This window comes from Megalops cyprinoides, chromosome 25, assembly GCF_013368585.1.
Source record: "Megalops cyprinoides isolate fMegCyp1 chromosome 25, fMegCyp1.pri, whole genome shotgun sequence".
Classification (NCBI taxonomy): Eukaryota; Metazoa; Chordata; class Actinopteri; order Elopiformes; family Megalopidae; genus Megalops; species Megalops cyprinoides.
This window is the reverse complement of record NC_050607.1, coordinates 17,696,535-17,713,811: the sequence shown is the minus strand read 5'-3', so window position 1 is coordinate 17,713,811 and position 17,277 is coordinate 17,696,535. Positions and strand designations below refer to the sequence as shown.

Here is a 17,277-nt window from a genome sequence, read left to right as displayed (position 1 = left end):
CCATTGTGGAGGCTGTTGTCCGGGACAGGGTGTCTCTTATGATAAATATTGAAAAGCGTACGGCTACTTAACTTCGGGCTGGCTTGTGGATAGAGCCAGGCGCCCTCTCTGGCAGTCTCCGTCTCCGGAGATCGGACACAGACGGTCTGACCGAGCAGAGCCACAGGGGTCAGTCGCCGAGATGTGAGCGGGCAGACAAAGTTACGGGGTCGTGTGCCTCCGCAGGCTCCCAGGAGTCGGACAGCTCTCAGACCGCCAAGAAGGACATGCTGGCCGCGCTCAAGGCCAGGCAAGAGGCCCTGGAGGAGACCCTGCGCCAGCGGCTGGAGGAGCTCAAGAGCATCTGCATACGAGAAGCGGTAAGGACCCGCTGCAGGACAGCACCCCCTGCAGGCCAGGAGGACGTGCCACTCGCTACTGCTTTACTACTGCATTTACCACTGGTCTGTGTTGCATACCAAATTAATACAAGCCTGCTGCGTTGTTAGGTTATTGCCCTCTTTCTTTAATCTCATAATTACTTTCTGTTAATAACTGCCTTAAGGAGTTATTAAAACAACATGCCCAAAATAGCTGACCCCTCCGCTTTGATTTGTTTGTTTTGAGCAAGTCAAAGTGAGGTTTTTTTTTTTCCCGTTGTAATACTGGCTTCTTTGAAGCGCGCAAATTTGAGTCAACTGTTAAGTGCTGTGAGAATTGGGATGTCCTCTCATGCACCATAGTGTCATTACAGTATTAATGTGCTTAGCAGACTCCCTTTTCAAGGGCAAATTATACTTCGAAAATGTTACATATCTGTTCTCGTGGCAGGATGTTTATAGCACTGAAGCAGTTCAGGTTACCCTGCTCGACGTTACAGCAGCCTCAACTGGGATTTGAACCTGCAAGCGTAGTGTCTCTAACTACCAGGCTTTCTGCGTCCTCCAGGAGCTGACCGGGAAGTTGCCCAAGGAGTACCCCCTGGAGCCCGGGGAGGAGCTGCCCACAGTCCGGCGTAAGATCGGCACGGCCTTCAAGCTGGACGAGCAGAAGATCCTGCCGAAGGGGGAGGTGAGAGAGCCTGCTTTCACTGCTGTGGGCGGGGCCTGGGAGGGTGATGCAATCATAAGGGGAGTGGTGTTGCATAAGGAATGAGAGAACCCATACCGCCAACACAGCACCCCCCCAACTCTAGCTCACGCCCCAAGTCCATTCCCCGGTTTGTTTTATGCCACATTCGTCAGCATAGCTTTCAGTGCAGGATAAATGTAAAATTCCTATTGCATGGTGCTATCATTGCTTTCGTGTAGGGGCAGCAGGGTGCCGTAGTGGTAAGGAGTAGGGCTCATAACTGAAAGGTTGCCAGTTCAATTCCGTGATGTGACACTGCTGCTGTGCCCTTGGGAAAGGTACTTAACCCAAAATTGCCTCAGTAAATACAATGTAAATTGATAACATGTAAACCTGTAACCTGTGGAAGTCACTCTCGATAAGAGTGCTTGCTAAATGCCAATAATGTAATGTAAATGCATTGTAGGGAACAATAATGTTTTTTTTACGTTACCCTTCGTTAGAAGTTTTTCGTTTTCTGGAGTTTTTATTTAACAGCATTGAATGGACCTATTCATGGCTGAAAAGCAGTTTGCCCCTTTACAAGGAGGCTACAGCTCTGCACATTACAAACGGCAGTTCCAACATAAACAAAAGGAATATTAATGGAACAGCCACTTGCGCAAACTATCTGCACAACTTGCCCTTCCATGGAAGCAGAGGCACCGAGGCTAAATTATCCTAGCTGATACACAAGTGAAAAATAAAAAGTATAAACACTTTTTTTTCGTCTGGGTATGTTTTATTAAGCGGTGGCAATGTTTGGTACTGCACCCTCCTCGCTGGAACAAAAGGCAGCCCTTTTTGGCAGTCAAAACTCATAAACAGTTAGGGATCACTCACAGGGTTCAGACCAAACCGCGCTGAACAGGGAGACGCTAAAGCAAGGAAACCTAGTCTGTGCTTTTTGGTCGGCTCTTAAAATGCTCTACACAACCTTACGCGTGACATCTAGAGTTGTAGTATTTATTGGTGTATAAGGATATCTGAAGGCGACTCAAGGCTGAAAGACCACTCAAGGCTAATGCAGCATTGTCTGACTGCAAGTAACCATTTTGTCTATATACTCTGTTGATAGTCTTGGATTGCTACATTACATTACATTACAATCATTTAGCAGATGCTCTTATCCAGAGCAACTTCCGGCACAAAAGAACACAAGTGTATCCATTCAAGTTGAATGAGCAACAGTGTCAGACCAAGCTAACAAAACTCCCAGACAAGTGAGTGTGAGCAAAACACTATTCAAGCCCTACCACAACTTGTGCAATCTGACTAGACAATGGAAGCCAAGTCTACTACCATACATCAGTCACTAGAACATGGAATCTAAAATACATCGCAATACTACACGTCTTAAAGCACTATGAGTGTACGCCTCTGCTTCACCGTACAATACATAAAATAATACCTAGTCCTGTTTTGCCAGATCAAGGTTGTTCTTCCCTCTTCCCCCCAGCACTCCCAAACATGAGGGGAACATGTGCCGGAGACACGCGTTGTGTGCTTATACTTGCAGTCTACCTTGAGAGGGTCCTTCCGACACAACGGACCATGGCGGTTCAGAGCCAGGTTACCCGACCCAGAATAGGATCAGTAACGGATCCAGGCGGCTCAGCGTGCTCCTAAAACACTGCCCCTGCCAAAAGCAGGCTCTCCATAACTTTGTGTTTTGTCTAAAAATAGTTATCCGTTAGGCACAGGAAGTGGCGATAGTGGAATTGTGTGCGTTGACGCGATGCCAATGGAGCGATGTTCGGAAAAAAACACAGAGGACAGCAGTGCACTGTTTCTTCACCAGAAGGTTAACCACCCCCCCCTCCTCGAGGAGTGATTTAGATCAAGTCGGATGTTATCTGTTCTCTGCTCAACATGGGAGTATGCAGTCACTGTTAACACGGTGTAGGGGGGGGGGGGGAGTGTGTTAGCTTGAAGGATTCCAATTGTATAAGGTAGTTCTCCGCGCTCTGACCTCTCTGGATGGATTGCCGCCCCCACAGTCTGCTGGGAGCGGAGCAGGCGGTTGTTTTCACTTCTATCTCTCCTAAGAATAATCCTCTGCACCCCCTCTGTTTTCCTAGGCCCCCGGCTCCGGAGTTTGGGTCGGGGGTCCCGCGTGTGATCTTGCTGGGAATCTCCACGGGGCAGGATACTGTGGAGCTGAGTTGCACGTACTTGCGCCCTGGCAACTTTTTGTCACCAGAAAGAAGCTGACCCCAGCTGTTCCATTCCTGTTGTCAGCTCCAACCGTTGTGTGAGAAATAGAAACTGATTCAGGGTCAGTGCGTGGAGGCAAAATATACTTCTGTTCTGCAAGTTCACCTATGAAGTGTGTCGCTCACTCAACATGAGACTGTGTATGTGTGTGTGTGTGTGTGTGTGTGTGTGTGTGTGTGTGTATGTATGTATGTATGTGTGTGTTTGTGTGTGTGTGTGTGTGTATATGTATGTATGTGTGTGTCTGTGTGTTTGTGTGTGTGTGTGTGGGTGTGTGTGTGTGTGTATGTATGTTGGTATGTATGTATGTGTGTGTGTGTGTGTGTGTGCGTGCGTGTTTGTGTGTGTGTGCGTGCGTGCGTGCGTGTGGGTGTGTGTGTGTATGGATGTACGTTGGTATGTATGTATGTATGTGTGTGTGTGTGTGTGTGCGTGTGTGTGTGCGTGTGTGTGTGTGCGTGCGTGTGGTACAAAGGTGCGGTCCCTGACTGTGCACTCGTCTCCGCAGGAGGAGGAGCTGGAGCGGCTGGAGCGGGAGTTTGCCATCCAGTCCCAGATCACAGAGGCGGCGCGGCGGCTGGCCAGCGACCCGCACGTCACCAGCAAGAAGCTGAAGAAGCAGAGGAAGACCTCCTACCTGAACGCGCTGAAGAAGCTGCAGGACATCGAGAACGCCATCAACGAGTACCGCATCCGCTCCGGCAAGAAGCCCACGCAGCGGGCCTCGCTCATCATCGAGGGTGAGTCTGACCGCCTGTTATACTCAATAAGCACACAGCGCTCTCCTCTCTGATTGGCCCAGGCGCACCATGTAACACGTGTTAGCCAATCTGAAGTTAATGTATTGATTGTTTGATTGTCGAATCAAATTTCAGTAAGGGAATGCTATGGCTCATGTGATCATGTGTCACAGGTAAATTGGTGCACAATTTCATTACGTGTGACTGCCACAAAACTACAACAGGAAGTCTGTTCTTTATTTAAAATTATGCAACTTTAACAGATGTTTTGCTAGCAGTGAAACTTGAACATAACATTCCACAATCCATGTAATCACTTAAAAAGTTTTTATTCTCCCCAAGTTGTTCTTTTAAAATGCCAGAGCACTTAACCAAAAGCTGGCAAAGGGCAGTTTGATAATAAAATAGGCAGCTTGATAATAAAATATCTGTTTCTCACCTTTATTTCTCAAACCGAAATCCAGGGGAATCGAAATGACATTTCTGCAGATAGACGTGGGTTGAAAGACAAAGAACAGCACAGCCTTTTAGTACAGTTTTTTAAATTATTTTCGCCGTGGTGATGATAATCTCATTTAACACTCGGGGTATTTTGCTCCATTTCTCAGCGTTGCCAGCTGCATTAATGGGAATCTGTAGAAACAGGGAAAAAAAGGCCATTTAAAACATGAGCGCACTGCTGAACAGAGGTAGACTCCATCAGGTGGAACGCCGGGGTTAATTGCCTCGAAAGGACTTGCATATTAGCGGGCGTAATGATCGCTGGGATGCCCGGGCGCCGCGGCGGTTATTTGCAGTCGGTAGTTGCTCTCACGTCTAAAAGCCTCCCTTTGAATGCAGGTACTTCCTCTGTGAGTTTAATGAACACAAAGGAGAAGGAACAGGTCCATGTACTTGATATAACGTCTTATTATAAATCTCTCGTCATTTCATCAAATAAGCAGCTATAGCAAAGCGATGGACTTGTACGATTTCTATATATGAACCAAAACAACCATTTTACTTGTTTCATCAACTGAGTGTGGGCAGCAGTGTGGTGTAGTGGTAAGGAGCAGGGCTCCTAACCGAAAGGTTGCCAGTTTGATTCCCCGCTGGTGCACTGCTGTTGTACCATTGGGCAAGGTACCTAACCCAGAATTGCCTCAGCAAATATCCAGCTATATAAATGGATAACATGTATACACTGTAACCTGTGTAAGTTGCTCTGGATAAGAACATCTGCTGAATGACAATAATGTAATGTAATTGTACAGAGTGTGGACCTATTTTCATTGATTCTATATTTAGGACAACAGACCAAGGTTTTGGTTATTTATTTTGTGTCTTGGGGCGGCCCACTGTAATCCATAGAGAGAAATTTATTAAACCAGATGAATATGAAGAGCATAAATGGGAAAGGTTTTGTTTTGAGAGTTTTATTTTATCGGTATATGAGTGTAAGAACACTGCTTTTTCTCCACAGAGGCAAATATCGGCTCCGAAGACAGCTCTCTGTCGGACGCCCTGGTTCTGGACGATGGTATGACCCTTTGACTTCCATGTTCGTGGGGCTAAGGCTGGGCAGTTAATGTGGCTGTTCATGTGGTGCTGTCATCATCCGTGTCCATCGTAATCTTCACACTGCAGCTGAAAGAGCAGATGTAGCTCCTACTCACACCTATTCCTCACAGCCTACTGGGGCCTTATCTCCTCACAGAGAAGCAGTGTGTGTGTGTGTGTGTGTGTGTGTGTGTATGTATGTGTGCTTGTTGAAAGGTCTTGTACGATATGGAGTCTAATCAGTGGTGTGTGTGTTTGTGGAAAGGAACTATGTGGAAGAACTATCTCTGGTGCGTGCATGTGTGTGTTCGTGTGTGTGTGTGTGTGTGTTGAATAGTATTTTTTGATCAGGAGTTTTATCTCATATTAGATTAGGTTAGGTTGCCTTTATTGTCTGCCATTGAAGAAATTTGCTTTGTTCTGGTCGGAACAATTACATTCACAAAATTACAAGTTACATACACGTTCAGTCATACAACATAATACAGTGCACCTTTAATATAATCACAAATATTTGCACATGTGGTGTATTTTGTGTGTTAAAAGATATTCTATGACATGGAGTGTGATTTCAGAAAGACCGAGTGTAAGATTTGTGTGCAGTGTGTCACAGTCTCTGTCTCTCACACGCTGAGTGTGTTTCTGACGGCCCCGTCCTCACAGCGTCACACCCTGCCTGGGCAGCAGGACGCACTTCACTGTGTCTCTGCCTCGGCAGGGAGTCAGCTGCGTGACTGAGCACTGACACGCTGAAGCGGGAGGGGCGGCGGATGAACTCGGGTAACCCTTTCCCCCTCTCTCTCCCACAGACGACCCTCAGGTGACGGGCCCCTTCTCGCCCGCCGCCTCGCCCCACAGGGGCCTGCCGCCCCGGCCGCCCTCGCACAGCCGGCCCCCGCCCCCGCAGTCGCTGGAGGGCCTGCGGCACCTGCACTACCAGCGCAGCGACTACGACAAGTCCCCCATCAAGCCCAAGAAGTGGAGCGAGTCCTCGCTGGACGAGCCCTACGAGCGGGTCAAGAAGCGCTCCTCACACGGCCACGCCAGGTAGGGGGGTGTGTGTGTGTGTGTGTGTGTGTGTGTGTGTGTCTTTGTGTCTTTGTGTGTGTATGCATGCTCTATACCCATGCCAGCTTATCTTATTTTAAAACCAATGTAAATAACTAATTAACATGGAGATTAATTAGATTTGCACTCTTTGAGGGCTGAAATTATGTAGCAACCTTGTGCTGTCAGCACTTAAGTTTTTAATGTGTTTGTGGGAGCACGAGTAACATAATGCAAAAATAATTAGTATACTGGTAAGTCAATTAATAAATATCATATTGAAAGAAACCTGATAAATTGTTAAGAGTCTGTTCTAAGGAGCTCCTGGGGAAGTCCCAAGTGCAAATTCATCATCCAGTTAGGAACCAATGGCCCAAAGAGGAGGTCAGCTGACCCCTGGTGCAGGATCTCTCTGGATGAGTGGACAGTGCATAGGAAGTGATGGCTGAGAATTCTGAATGATCTTTACTCTCATGGCAGTCTGCTGGAGTCAATGAAACTGCACTGGAACAGTCTCAGGGATAGACTGAAGCTCCCAGCTACATACTGTAGCTCCCAGCCTTGCCATACATAATCTTCTCTGTGTAGTGAGGCCAGGCCTGTGAGGTAACTCCCCCGTGCTCCCCCGTGTGTAAAGCGCAGTGTGTTTCTCCCCCTGCAGCAGTCACAGACGGTTCCCCAGCACGGGCAGCTGTGAGGCCGGCGGCAGCAGCTCCCTCCAGAGCAGCCCCGTCCGCAGCCTCCCCCACTGGAGCTCCCAGTCCAGCATGCCCTCCACCCCCGACCTGCGCACCCGCGCCCCGCACTACGTCCACTCCACCAGGTCAGTGCGCCGGCGCAGAGGAACCTACCATTCTGCTCAGTCTGGGGGGGGAACAGGGGTCCAGCATTTTTACTGTAGGTGTAGGGCACTCTTGAAACAGGTGATACCATTTCAGTAGTATCCTGTTTAAGAACCAATCACTCCTTGTTTTGTTTTCAATGCATTACATTATATTACATTACATTATTGGCGTTTAGCAGATACTCTTATCCAAAGTGACTTACATATATTACAGTTTTAACACGTTATCCATTTATACAGCTGGATATTTACTGAAGCAGTTCTGGGTTAGGTACCTTGCCCAAGGGTACAACGGCAGTGCCCCAGCAGGGAATCAGTAACCTTTTTGTTATGAGCCCTGCTCCTTAACCACTATGCTACACTGCCAATTTCATGTACTACAGTATACAGTATGTAGTAGATACACATGTAGCACTGTTTATGGATTCATTCTGCTGGGGCTGGGGGTGGTTTAGAGCTTTGGTTGGTCCCAGCAGTGTGATCAGTGGGCCCCTCCTCTCCTCTCTAGGTCTGTGGACATCAGCCCCACCCGCCTGCACAGCCTGGCCCAGCACTTTAGGAACCGCAGCTCCAGCCTGGAGTCTCAGGGCAAGCTGCTGGGCTCGGAGAACGAGACAGGCAGCCCGGACTTCTGCACGCCGGGCACGCGCAGCAGCAACGGCTCCGACCCGCTGGACGACTGCTCGTCCTGCACCAGCCACTCCAGCTCCGAGCACTACTACCCGGCGGCCGGCGGCAACCCCAACTACTCCACGCTGGGCGAGGACTCGCCCTCCAAGGCGCGGCAGCGGCAGAGGCAGCGGCACCGCTCGGCCGGCCAGCTGGGCTCGTCCAGCTCGGGCAGCATGCCCAACCTGGCGGCCCGGAACGGCGCGGGCGGCGGCGGCGGTCACCACGGCGTCTACATGCACAGCCAGAGCCAGCCGTCCTCGCAGTACCGCATCAAGGAGTACCCGCTGTACGTGGAGGGCAGCGCCGCGCCCATGGTGGTGCGCAGCCTGGAGAGCGACCAGGAGGGCCACTACAGCGTCAAGGCCCAGTTCAAGACCTCCAACTCCTACACGGCGGGGGGGTTGTATAAGGAGAGCTGGGGGGGCGCGGACGACGGGGGCGAGGGGGGCGGAGGCGGCGGCGGGCGCCTGACGCCGTCCCGCTCGCAGATCGTGCGGACTCCCTCCCTGGGGCGTGATGGGGGCGGGGGCGGGGCCGGCAGGGCGGCCGTTTCGGACGAGCTGCGGTGCTGGTATCAGCGCTCCTCGGGCTCCATGAAGGAGCACGGCCGCCTGTCCCACACCAGCTCCAACGCCTCGGATGCCGGGTCCCAGTACGGGACGCTGCAGGGCTCCGGGGGACACCGGTCCGGCAGGGCCAGCGCGCTCTCCAAGGGCTCCTCAGGTGAGCACCCGAAAACCACCTCACACTGTCCTCACCCTTCCCCCCCCGCATACCGAACACTGTGGTTGTGTCCGAGGATCAGCTTGCCTCTGTTGACTGGGTGAAATCAGAGCCGACCCACTGCGGCACATTCCTGAGGGGTGTCTGTCCTGTCAGGGTGGTCTGGCGGACAGGGTGAGATATGGCCGCGCTGGGTGGTAGGGGCTATTTCTACAGTGGTAGGGCCCCCTGTAAAGAGAGTGTAAAATCACAGGGAACAAACCCCTTCTCCTCCTACAAGAGCTTCACAACGAGCCATTGTTTCGGTCTCTGTGGAAGCAGAGCTTTACTGAGGAAAGGCATTCGTTTAAGTGCAGCCAGTCAGAAAGGGTCTGATAACACCTGTCACCCAACACACAGTAATGATGTGTTTACTGACCAGCTTGGGGAAACACACACACAGTTTTTACTTTCACTCCATTTAAGACAAATCGGGAGCCATCGTCAGCGGCTGACACCACCCACGCAGCGCATTTCCCCACGAGATAGCACAGCAAGCGGTCTGCATGTGCAGTGTTTTTATCTCTGCCACAGATCAGTCACCGAGCCCCCTTAGATTGCACTCCCAGAATTCCATGCTCCTGGGACTCCAGTCTCCCAGCTCGAGCAGGAGGTGGGAGATGCAGTGAGCCGCTGGGTCGCTGCTTCAGTACACCCCGTATGGCTCCGCTGGGACCCTCTTAGAGCATCTCTGGATGTGACAGAAGATGACTGCAGACAGCTGAGCTAAATATTTCATCACCGGACGTGAAACACACGCAGAGCAACGTTCAGAGGGGCCGCGTGTTGTGCGTTGAAGATAGATTTGTTGAGGACTTCTTGAGCACGTTCATGAAATATGTATTGTTTTTGTATGCGTGTGCGTGCATCGAATACTTCATGCCGTTTGGTGGAGCTTACATGGTGAACTTTATGTAAAGGTTATCGTACCTGTAGGGCTAAATTCACGCGCATTAATGCTGGATTAGATACAGGGTATCAGTAGCTGTGTTGAGGATTCCTGTGTTCAGGAGTGAATATACTACACAGAGTTAGGAGCTGTTTCCTGATAAAGGGTAGTAGTAAGTGGATATAGATGCAGATAAAGCGGCTGACCGGTGAACAGCGGTAAAACCGTCCTTGAGTCGAATGGGATCCATTAGTCACGCTTTCCTCTCCCCTCCCCCCAACCCGATGCTTGCCAAACGGATGACATAGCTGGAATTCTTCAGCCCCCCCGTGACACGTACCTGACCCCTGCGTCCTGTGTGTGCGTGTGTGTGTCTGTGTATGTGTGTGTATCTCCACAGCCGCCTCACCCCGCAGTCAGAGGAGCGTGACCCCGTCCAGCGAGCCGGCCGCCACACCACCCAGCAGCCCACAGCACATCCTCAGCTGGCCAAGCGGGTGAGTGTCCAACCCCACCACCCCCTATTCACCCCTCAGTCTCTCCCTCAGTTTCTCCTCTTCTCTTTATCTGCGCCTCCCTCTCTCCTACTCAGCCTCCCTACTCCTCTCCTCCTGCTCCCTCCCCCCACCATCAGGAGCTCAGCTGGAGGGCCTCCAGAGCAGAGCCTGTGTCTGTAAAGCTCTGTGACTTCAGTGTCCTTCAGACTCTTTCCCTTAGGTACTGAGACTGAGCTGTGAGCTCTCTCTCTCGCCCTCCCTCCCTCCCTCCCTCTCCCTCTCTCTCTCTCTCCTTCCCTCTCTCTGCCTCAGTTTCTCTCTTTGTCCCTCTCTCTTTTTTTGGTGAGAGGAAGTGGTGACAGGCGAGATGCTACTTCAAACCCAGCCTGCCCAGGCATGGTGCACATTAAGAGCTTAGCCGATTATGGAAAAAACGGGAGCGGGGCTCGGCCAGCCGGTGACGTACAAGCCTAAGGCATCTTCCACTCTCTTGTTTTTGTTTCCAGAAGTCCTGGCAAAAGCCATGTGATTTTACTGGACTCTGAACCTCCCAAACCGTGAGAATGGGATATAACGGCATTTGGGAGACTGACAGTCACTACAAGGGCACCTTGCACTATTTTTGTCTTAAGCCGACTGGAGGCAAATCAGCTGCTTCAGAATGAGAAAAGGAGCCCCTTATTGCTAGGCCTGCTCCATACATACAAACACCATCATCAGTTTAGCACACTATGTTGCAAATACTAACTGCTTGTATTTATAGTAGACATAGATATGTACATATAGCATATAGCATGGCTGGATAGAAACCGGAGGTTGTCAGGGAATCTATATATTCTCCAGCTGTGCAGTGGGCATGAAATCTGAGCCCAGGGCTAGCCAAAACCATTGGGTATGTGTGAATGTGGGTGAAGAATGTTCCAGGAAACCTTTTCTGGTACCCCCCTTTCAGTGAGACCTGAGCCGGGAGCCCATTGTCTCTCCGGGATTCTAGAAGTGCTGTGCGCGGCTCCAGAACAAACATGTTCTCCCCTCCAGCCTCTGCGTATGTGAGGAGCAGACCTGTGAACATGTATCACAGTTCGGCAGGAAGCGCAGATCACATTAAGACACATTACGAATATCCCAGCGCTACATGTTCTTAACATATCCCTCCTCTTCTAACGTCTCCACCATTTCCTGTGCCACTCTGCTGTTAGACACACTAAACCCCCCCCCCCCTAACAACACAGGACTGATCTTCTAACCTTCTGCTATTTCCACCCTCCTACTAACCCATTTCTGCTTCACTGTGCTGTCCACTTCTCTTGGTCCAGAGACACGGCAGAAAGCTCTCCCGTTGAGGACCGCTCTCAGTCTCCAGATCACCAAAGTACTGACGAATAGAGGTACAGTACGGGGGGCCCCCTCCCCCCCTCCCGCCATGGGGCCGTATCTCCCAGCATGCACTGTGTCTGTGTCTGTAAACCGTGCTGGCTGTGTGAAAGGACATTCATCTTCCATGTTTTGCTTTCTTTGCCCGTTAATTTACTGAGCCGCAAAGGTTTCGCTTCTCTGCGATCGTGCTGTGTTGTTACATAACCAGAAAGGGTGAAAGGTGACGGGCCATTGTTGAATGGAGGGGAAAGTGTGCACTGTGTGGGGTTAATCACCCAGAGTGGGGCTTGATGAGGCTCATAGGAAGTCACATTTTCCACAGAGATACAGAGCTGATGAGAAGGGCCTCATTCTCATCCTATTCCCTGTTCTTTCCTGTTCCAGACTGACTCTGGGCCCCCAGTGGAGGAAATGATGTAATATGAGGCCTTTTGTGTATTTGAATACCACCCTGTAGTCTAATTTTGTGCCTTTTCCCATAAACCTAAAATTTGCCTCAACTCAGTACTGCGTATCAGGCTCTGAATCTGTTACATCACAGTTCGGGGGGGTGAAAGGAAGTTTCCGAAAATGCAGGGTTTCTTATTCCTGCACCCTGTCTCTTTGCAGCTCCTTCAATGACAGCTGCTTCCTGGACAGTTCCCTGTATTCTGAATTAGCGGATGTCCAGTGGTATGGACGAGAGAAGGCCAAGCCGGGGACTCTGGTCTGACCCCAACCCCCCCCCCCCCCCCCCCCATCGAGTGTCCCCCCCAGGCTGGCCGCGGGTTGGGCCTACTCCCCTGAAGAGCTGTCCGCTGGAAGCACTTTTCTCCAACCACGTCCACCAGTGCGCGAGCCGCGGAAAAGCCACGCCAAGCCCGGCCCTCACAGCTGGCGACCCCTGGACCTTTGACCCTTCTGGACCCGGCCAGACCTGACTGGACTGAACCGTGACCCGGGCCCAGCAGCTCGCCAGCCTTTCAGCACACCCACAGCTGCTGCTGTGTGCACAAACCAGAACCCTCTGCCGACAGCTGGGACTGCCAGCCACAGAACCACGAGTCTGGGCTGCTCAGCCTCTCCCCGTCTCCAACGCAATACCGATACACTGAAGAGCCCCATAACCACCTCGCTCATGGTAACTTCCCCATGAACCACTGTACAGTTCCCAGCATACACCACCCTGTCATCTACGCCAGCCAAACCAGAGGAAATGAAATCGACAAAACCGCCAACCCATTTATTAAGGGTTCTTGTCAGGACCAGTACATATATATATATATATATTTTGTTTGTTCATTTGTTATTTTGGTATTTTGTTCTGTTTTGTTTTGTAAAAAAAAAAAAAATACTGAAGACAGACTTCTGTCATCTTTTGAAAATCTTGGGACTTATTTTTGAGGACATATTTTCCCCAGAAAAACATAAACAAGAGAAGAAAGAACTGCACCACGAACGCCCCTATCTGCCCGTCCATGCCCATTAAAGCAGCCCTGGTCAGCTGGACACTGATGTTCATCCCGAGCCCTCCCACTCCACTACCAAAGACCCAGCCAAGAAAGAAACACGTTAATTGTCCAGAGGTTGACCCGACCAATCCTCTTTGTTGTAGTAGCACCAGCCTTCGCACAGCACAGTGTGCTCCTGGCCCCTGTAAGCACCACAGTAGTGGACTCCTCCAGCCATGTCTCCCAGCAATCTTTCTACCTAAACGTGGTCGTCTTCGGTCGGCCGCTCATGGTGAACGGTGCTCCCGCTGAAACCGCACGACGGATAAAACAGAGCTTAGGTGCTCCCGCTCATCCAGGTTGCTGGCGTTGCCGGCCGCATTGATCCAACTGATTGTCACTTATGTCATTGGGACCCACCCCTTCCTGTCACAGCCTTGCACAGTGCAGGGACTCCCTTTGGACTATGACTGAGAGATTGTCAGTCTAACCTCAGATATAATGCAACATTTTCACACCAGTTTAGATGCCAACTTAGTGAACAGTAAGTCACTGGAGACTTCGTTTCCATCACGGTTAGAGGAGCCCTACACACCTGAGATGGCCTTGATAGTATGGACTGCATACCCACAGCAGTGCTGTCCCACCCTGGTGCTCAAACACCTGTACTGTAACAGCCCATAAACAATTCCATAACACACCAGCTGTGCTGACAGCCCACAGAAACACACACACACACACACAGTGACTGGTTCTCAATCATCATGAAACGGGAAGACTCCATGTTCTTTGATCAGGCTTTTCCTTACAGAACACAATGGCGCTTCCATTACCGAACATTGGTAGAAAGTGTTATTTGAATGTTTTAAATAGCTGCCATTGCGCCATTGGATTACCAATGTGGATCTCCTTCTTCCACATTCAGTTAGCTAATCGGTTAGCTAATGCATTGCACCTGGGCTAACAAGCTCTTAGTTCCTTACTTCAAATGAAGTCATAGTTCTGTTTCAAGCAAGAAATGGGATGCAAGTCCGTCATATCATACTATGAACTGGCCGATTTGATCAGTGGACTTGAACTTGGCTAACATTCTGTGTCCCCTTAACAGAAGGATCTTTGACACAGAGAACAGGAGGATAAAGAGAAGCCATACCTGTCATGGGAAAAGCACTGCTTCTCTTTTGTGACACAGCGTGCATGAGTCATCACACACACACACACACACACACACACACACATACACACACACACAGGCAAATGGATTGAATGGATTGTTAATAGCGTACCAGGTATTTAAAAGCACATGTTCCTTTTTTACCATGGCAAAAAAAGCTCCTGCCAAACTTGGTTATGTTGTGGTATGTACAGTTGGCTGTGTCTGAGCCTACAAAAAAGGCCAGGAGCAATTCTGCTTCATTACTCCCCTTGGGCTCAGACGTCGGCCGAACGGAAGGCGTTTGGTATCATCAGAAGTGAGCTGTACCATGTGTAACTGAGGGCTCAGCGTGGTTGAGGTGTGATGTCAACACCAGGCCTCAGTGTTTACTGATAAAGTGGGGCGGCACGTCGACCACAACACTCGCCGTTGCTATGGCGATGTGGGACATTCAGTGGAGACAACAGGGGGAAGAGCCACGCTCCATATTTGGCGCCGGCGAGGGGGCCTTTATTAACAGCTCAAAGGGACTTCAGCCGCCGTGACAGAGGGAGACTCACAGCACCGTGCACACCCCATTTTAATGACTTCTTTGTTGATGTTACATCTCAACGGCTAATGGGATCCAGCCCAACAAAGGATACTGGCACACCATTGGTTGTCTTTGAGGCCTGTCTCCCAGCAAAGCAAACAAACTGGGCTCCATTTCCTGAGAACAAAAGTCTCCCCCGTCACTCACCAAGCATGTTGAGAGAGATGCATCGAGAATTCCGGAATGTCCAACCAAGAATCGCTGTCGACGGTGAAACTTCCTGAATGGGACACGCCTTTGCTAAAAATGTTGAATCCATTCCGTCCTCTCCCAACCCTGTGGTAATCTCCAAACCAATGTGACTACGTGTCTCCTACCCTCTACCTGGCCACCATCACACCACTGCTGTTTTTACTCATTACGGAACTAAGCGTTTTTATAGTTAAAGAAGAATATACTAACACAGTTATCAATTTACAGCAATGGAGGGCGGTGAGCTCGCAAAGAGCACTGGCCATTGCTTAAATGATTATTTTTTGATAAATCAGTATTAGAATTTAGTTCAGACATAGTAACAACCCTTTCAGGTGCTACATGATGACCAGTTACTGCTACATTAACTAGGTGTAGAATTTTACTTATTGTCGTCAATAGTTTTTAATACCGGTCGTGCAAAATGAAGGACATTAGTTTGAAACTAAAACTATCAAGGTCACACTCCCTCCATCTGACAGTAGAGCATGTAACATGAATTTTACTGGGTTCTGTTCAACCATAACCAGACAATAAAGGTGTATGTTGTAGAAAAAAAATGTGGAATTGTAAGGAAGAAAAAACTCAATTCCGCAGTTAATTTATTCTTTTTTTCTATTAAAAATTTGTATAGTAACTTTGCATTTTTCAAAAACTGTGTTGTTGGCAAATGATAATGAATTTTTTTCCAGATGAGAAAAACTTGGTGGTTCTTGAGATTATGAAAATAAATTATTGCTGAATGTTCTCAAAATGGAAGTGTGACTGTTCTCAATTGTCTTCTTAACAGACAGAAAGTGAGGTGGTGTTATTCCTTTCACCTTGAATTTTCATGGAGAGCGTCTTCTGTGCCCAAATTATTAACAGTGCTGTTTTCGCTAATGTTTGAATTTTCTTGAATATCAAACCCTAGTTTTCATTTGTCCAAGTGCGGCTGTGACTTTTAAATGATCTTCACAGAGTCAAACGCCAGGCTGTAAATATTAGCACTAAAGGGAAATGAAGCAAAATATTAGCACTGGACAGAGCCCACGTGATGTTCCTGAAGCCATTCATCCATTTATACAACAACACTCCATGGAGCCACTGAGGCTTGTCTGTCGGACTTCAGCATCTGTGTCTGGCTGGAGACAGAAGACGCAAGGTCACATGTTCAGCGTTGGTCTCTAATGCTGACAAGGTGCATTATGGGAAGAAACTCTGATAGCTCAGTCTGCTTGGGGTGGGGGGGGGTGTTAGAAGCCAAATATTATTGTAAGAGCCTGGATCCACTGTCCTTAAATAAATCAGAATCAGGATTGTGGATTGTGTCAGGTCCTTCTGCCACAGACTCAGTCACAATGATGTGAATGGTGAGTGTCTGCTACAGATGGAAGTCCCATGTCCCACCCGCTCTATTTTATTGAGATGTATGGCTTTGGGAAGTCTGGAAATATTATCAAAGCAGGTTTGGCCCTCGTCTAAGACACACATCGTACCCCCCTCGCAGACGTCCCCCGGAAATCTAGGGCTGTTTCCTATGGCCTGCAGTCGCACCTGCCTGCGGCTCCAAAATAAGCCATGCCGAGGCCCTTCCTATTGGTCTCCCTCTCCCACTGCACCTCTTACCGAGATTCCACCCCTGCAGCTGTTACTGAGGTGTTGCCAAGAGCAACAGCTCCCTGAAACCCAGGCCTGTGTGCTGAAGGGGTTCTACCTCCAGGTCTGACGACAGTAACCGCCCCCCCCCTTTCTCTCCCCGCCTGCCCAGGGGTCGAATCGGAATTGCCCAATCCTGGAAAAGCTGAGGAGAGCCCATTGTTTTCTCTCATCCCGTCCTAAAGGACAGAAGACACATCCTCTGCTTCTCTGGGATGTGTTGGTGGGAGGAAGAGGAGGAGATGGCAGCGAGAAGCAGGGACCAGGTGGTCCTCCTTGAGGAGCTCATAGTCACAGCAACCTTTGGGAGAGAGAAACCAGCACAGCTGGGACTTCTGGGAAGTTTGGTCACACGTATGTTGACCTCGAAACGTTTCCCACTGGTGCAGATAGTGTTTAGCACCACGTGCAGCTGTCTCAATGCAGTGTCTTTATAAGGTTTGACTCCATCAGGAACGGCCCAAAGAGGTCGCTGTTCTTATACGGTGAATAGGTAACATTTGGAATGCTTGGATGATTGCTCAAAGCAATAGCTCTGTGACCTGCAGTGAAATAAAAATGATAAGGTTCTTATCCCAGGTGGGGCGCTGCTGTTA

General features: G+C 49.7%; 1 protein-coding gene across 1 annotated transcript in view; it reads left to right on the top strand.

Moving 5' to 3' along the window:
• The window catches only part of LOC118771808 (FERM domain-containing protein 4A-like), a 105,488-nt gene extending 93,135 nt beyond the window's left edge, over nt 1-12,353 (top strand). Inside the window, exons 15-24 of the mRNA XM_036519867.1 lie at nt 226-359; nt 928-1,050; nt 3,815-4,046; nt 5,509-5,565; nt 6,395-6,632; nt 7,294-7,455; nt 7,985-8,871; nt 10,200-10,296; nt 11,613-11,684; nt 12,283-12,353. Of these exons, the coding sequence (XP_036375760.1) occupies nt 226-359; nt 928-1,050; nt 3,815-4,046; nt 5,509-5,565; nt 6,395-6,632; nt 7,294-7,455; nt 7,985-8,871; nt 10,200-10,296; nt 11,613-11,682 (2,000 nt within the window). The 3' untranslated portion in view covers nt 11,683-11,684; nt 12,283-12,353. The remainder of the gene's footprint in view (nt 1-225; nt 360-927; nt 1,051-3,814; nt 4,047-5,508; nt 5,566-6,394; nt 6,633-7,293; nt 7,456-7,984; nt 8,872-10,199; nt 10,297-11,612; nt 11,685-12,282) is intronic.
• Nucleotides 12,354-17,277: the final 4,924 nt, after the last annotated feature.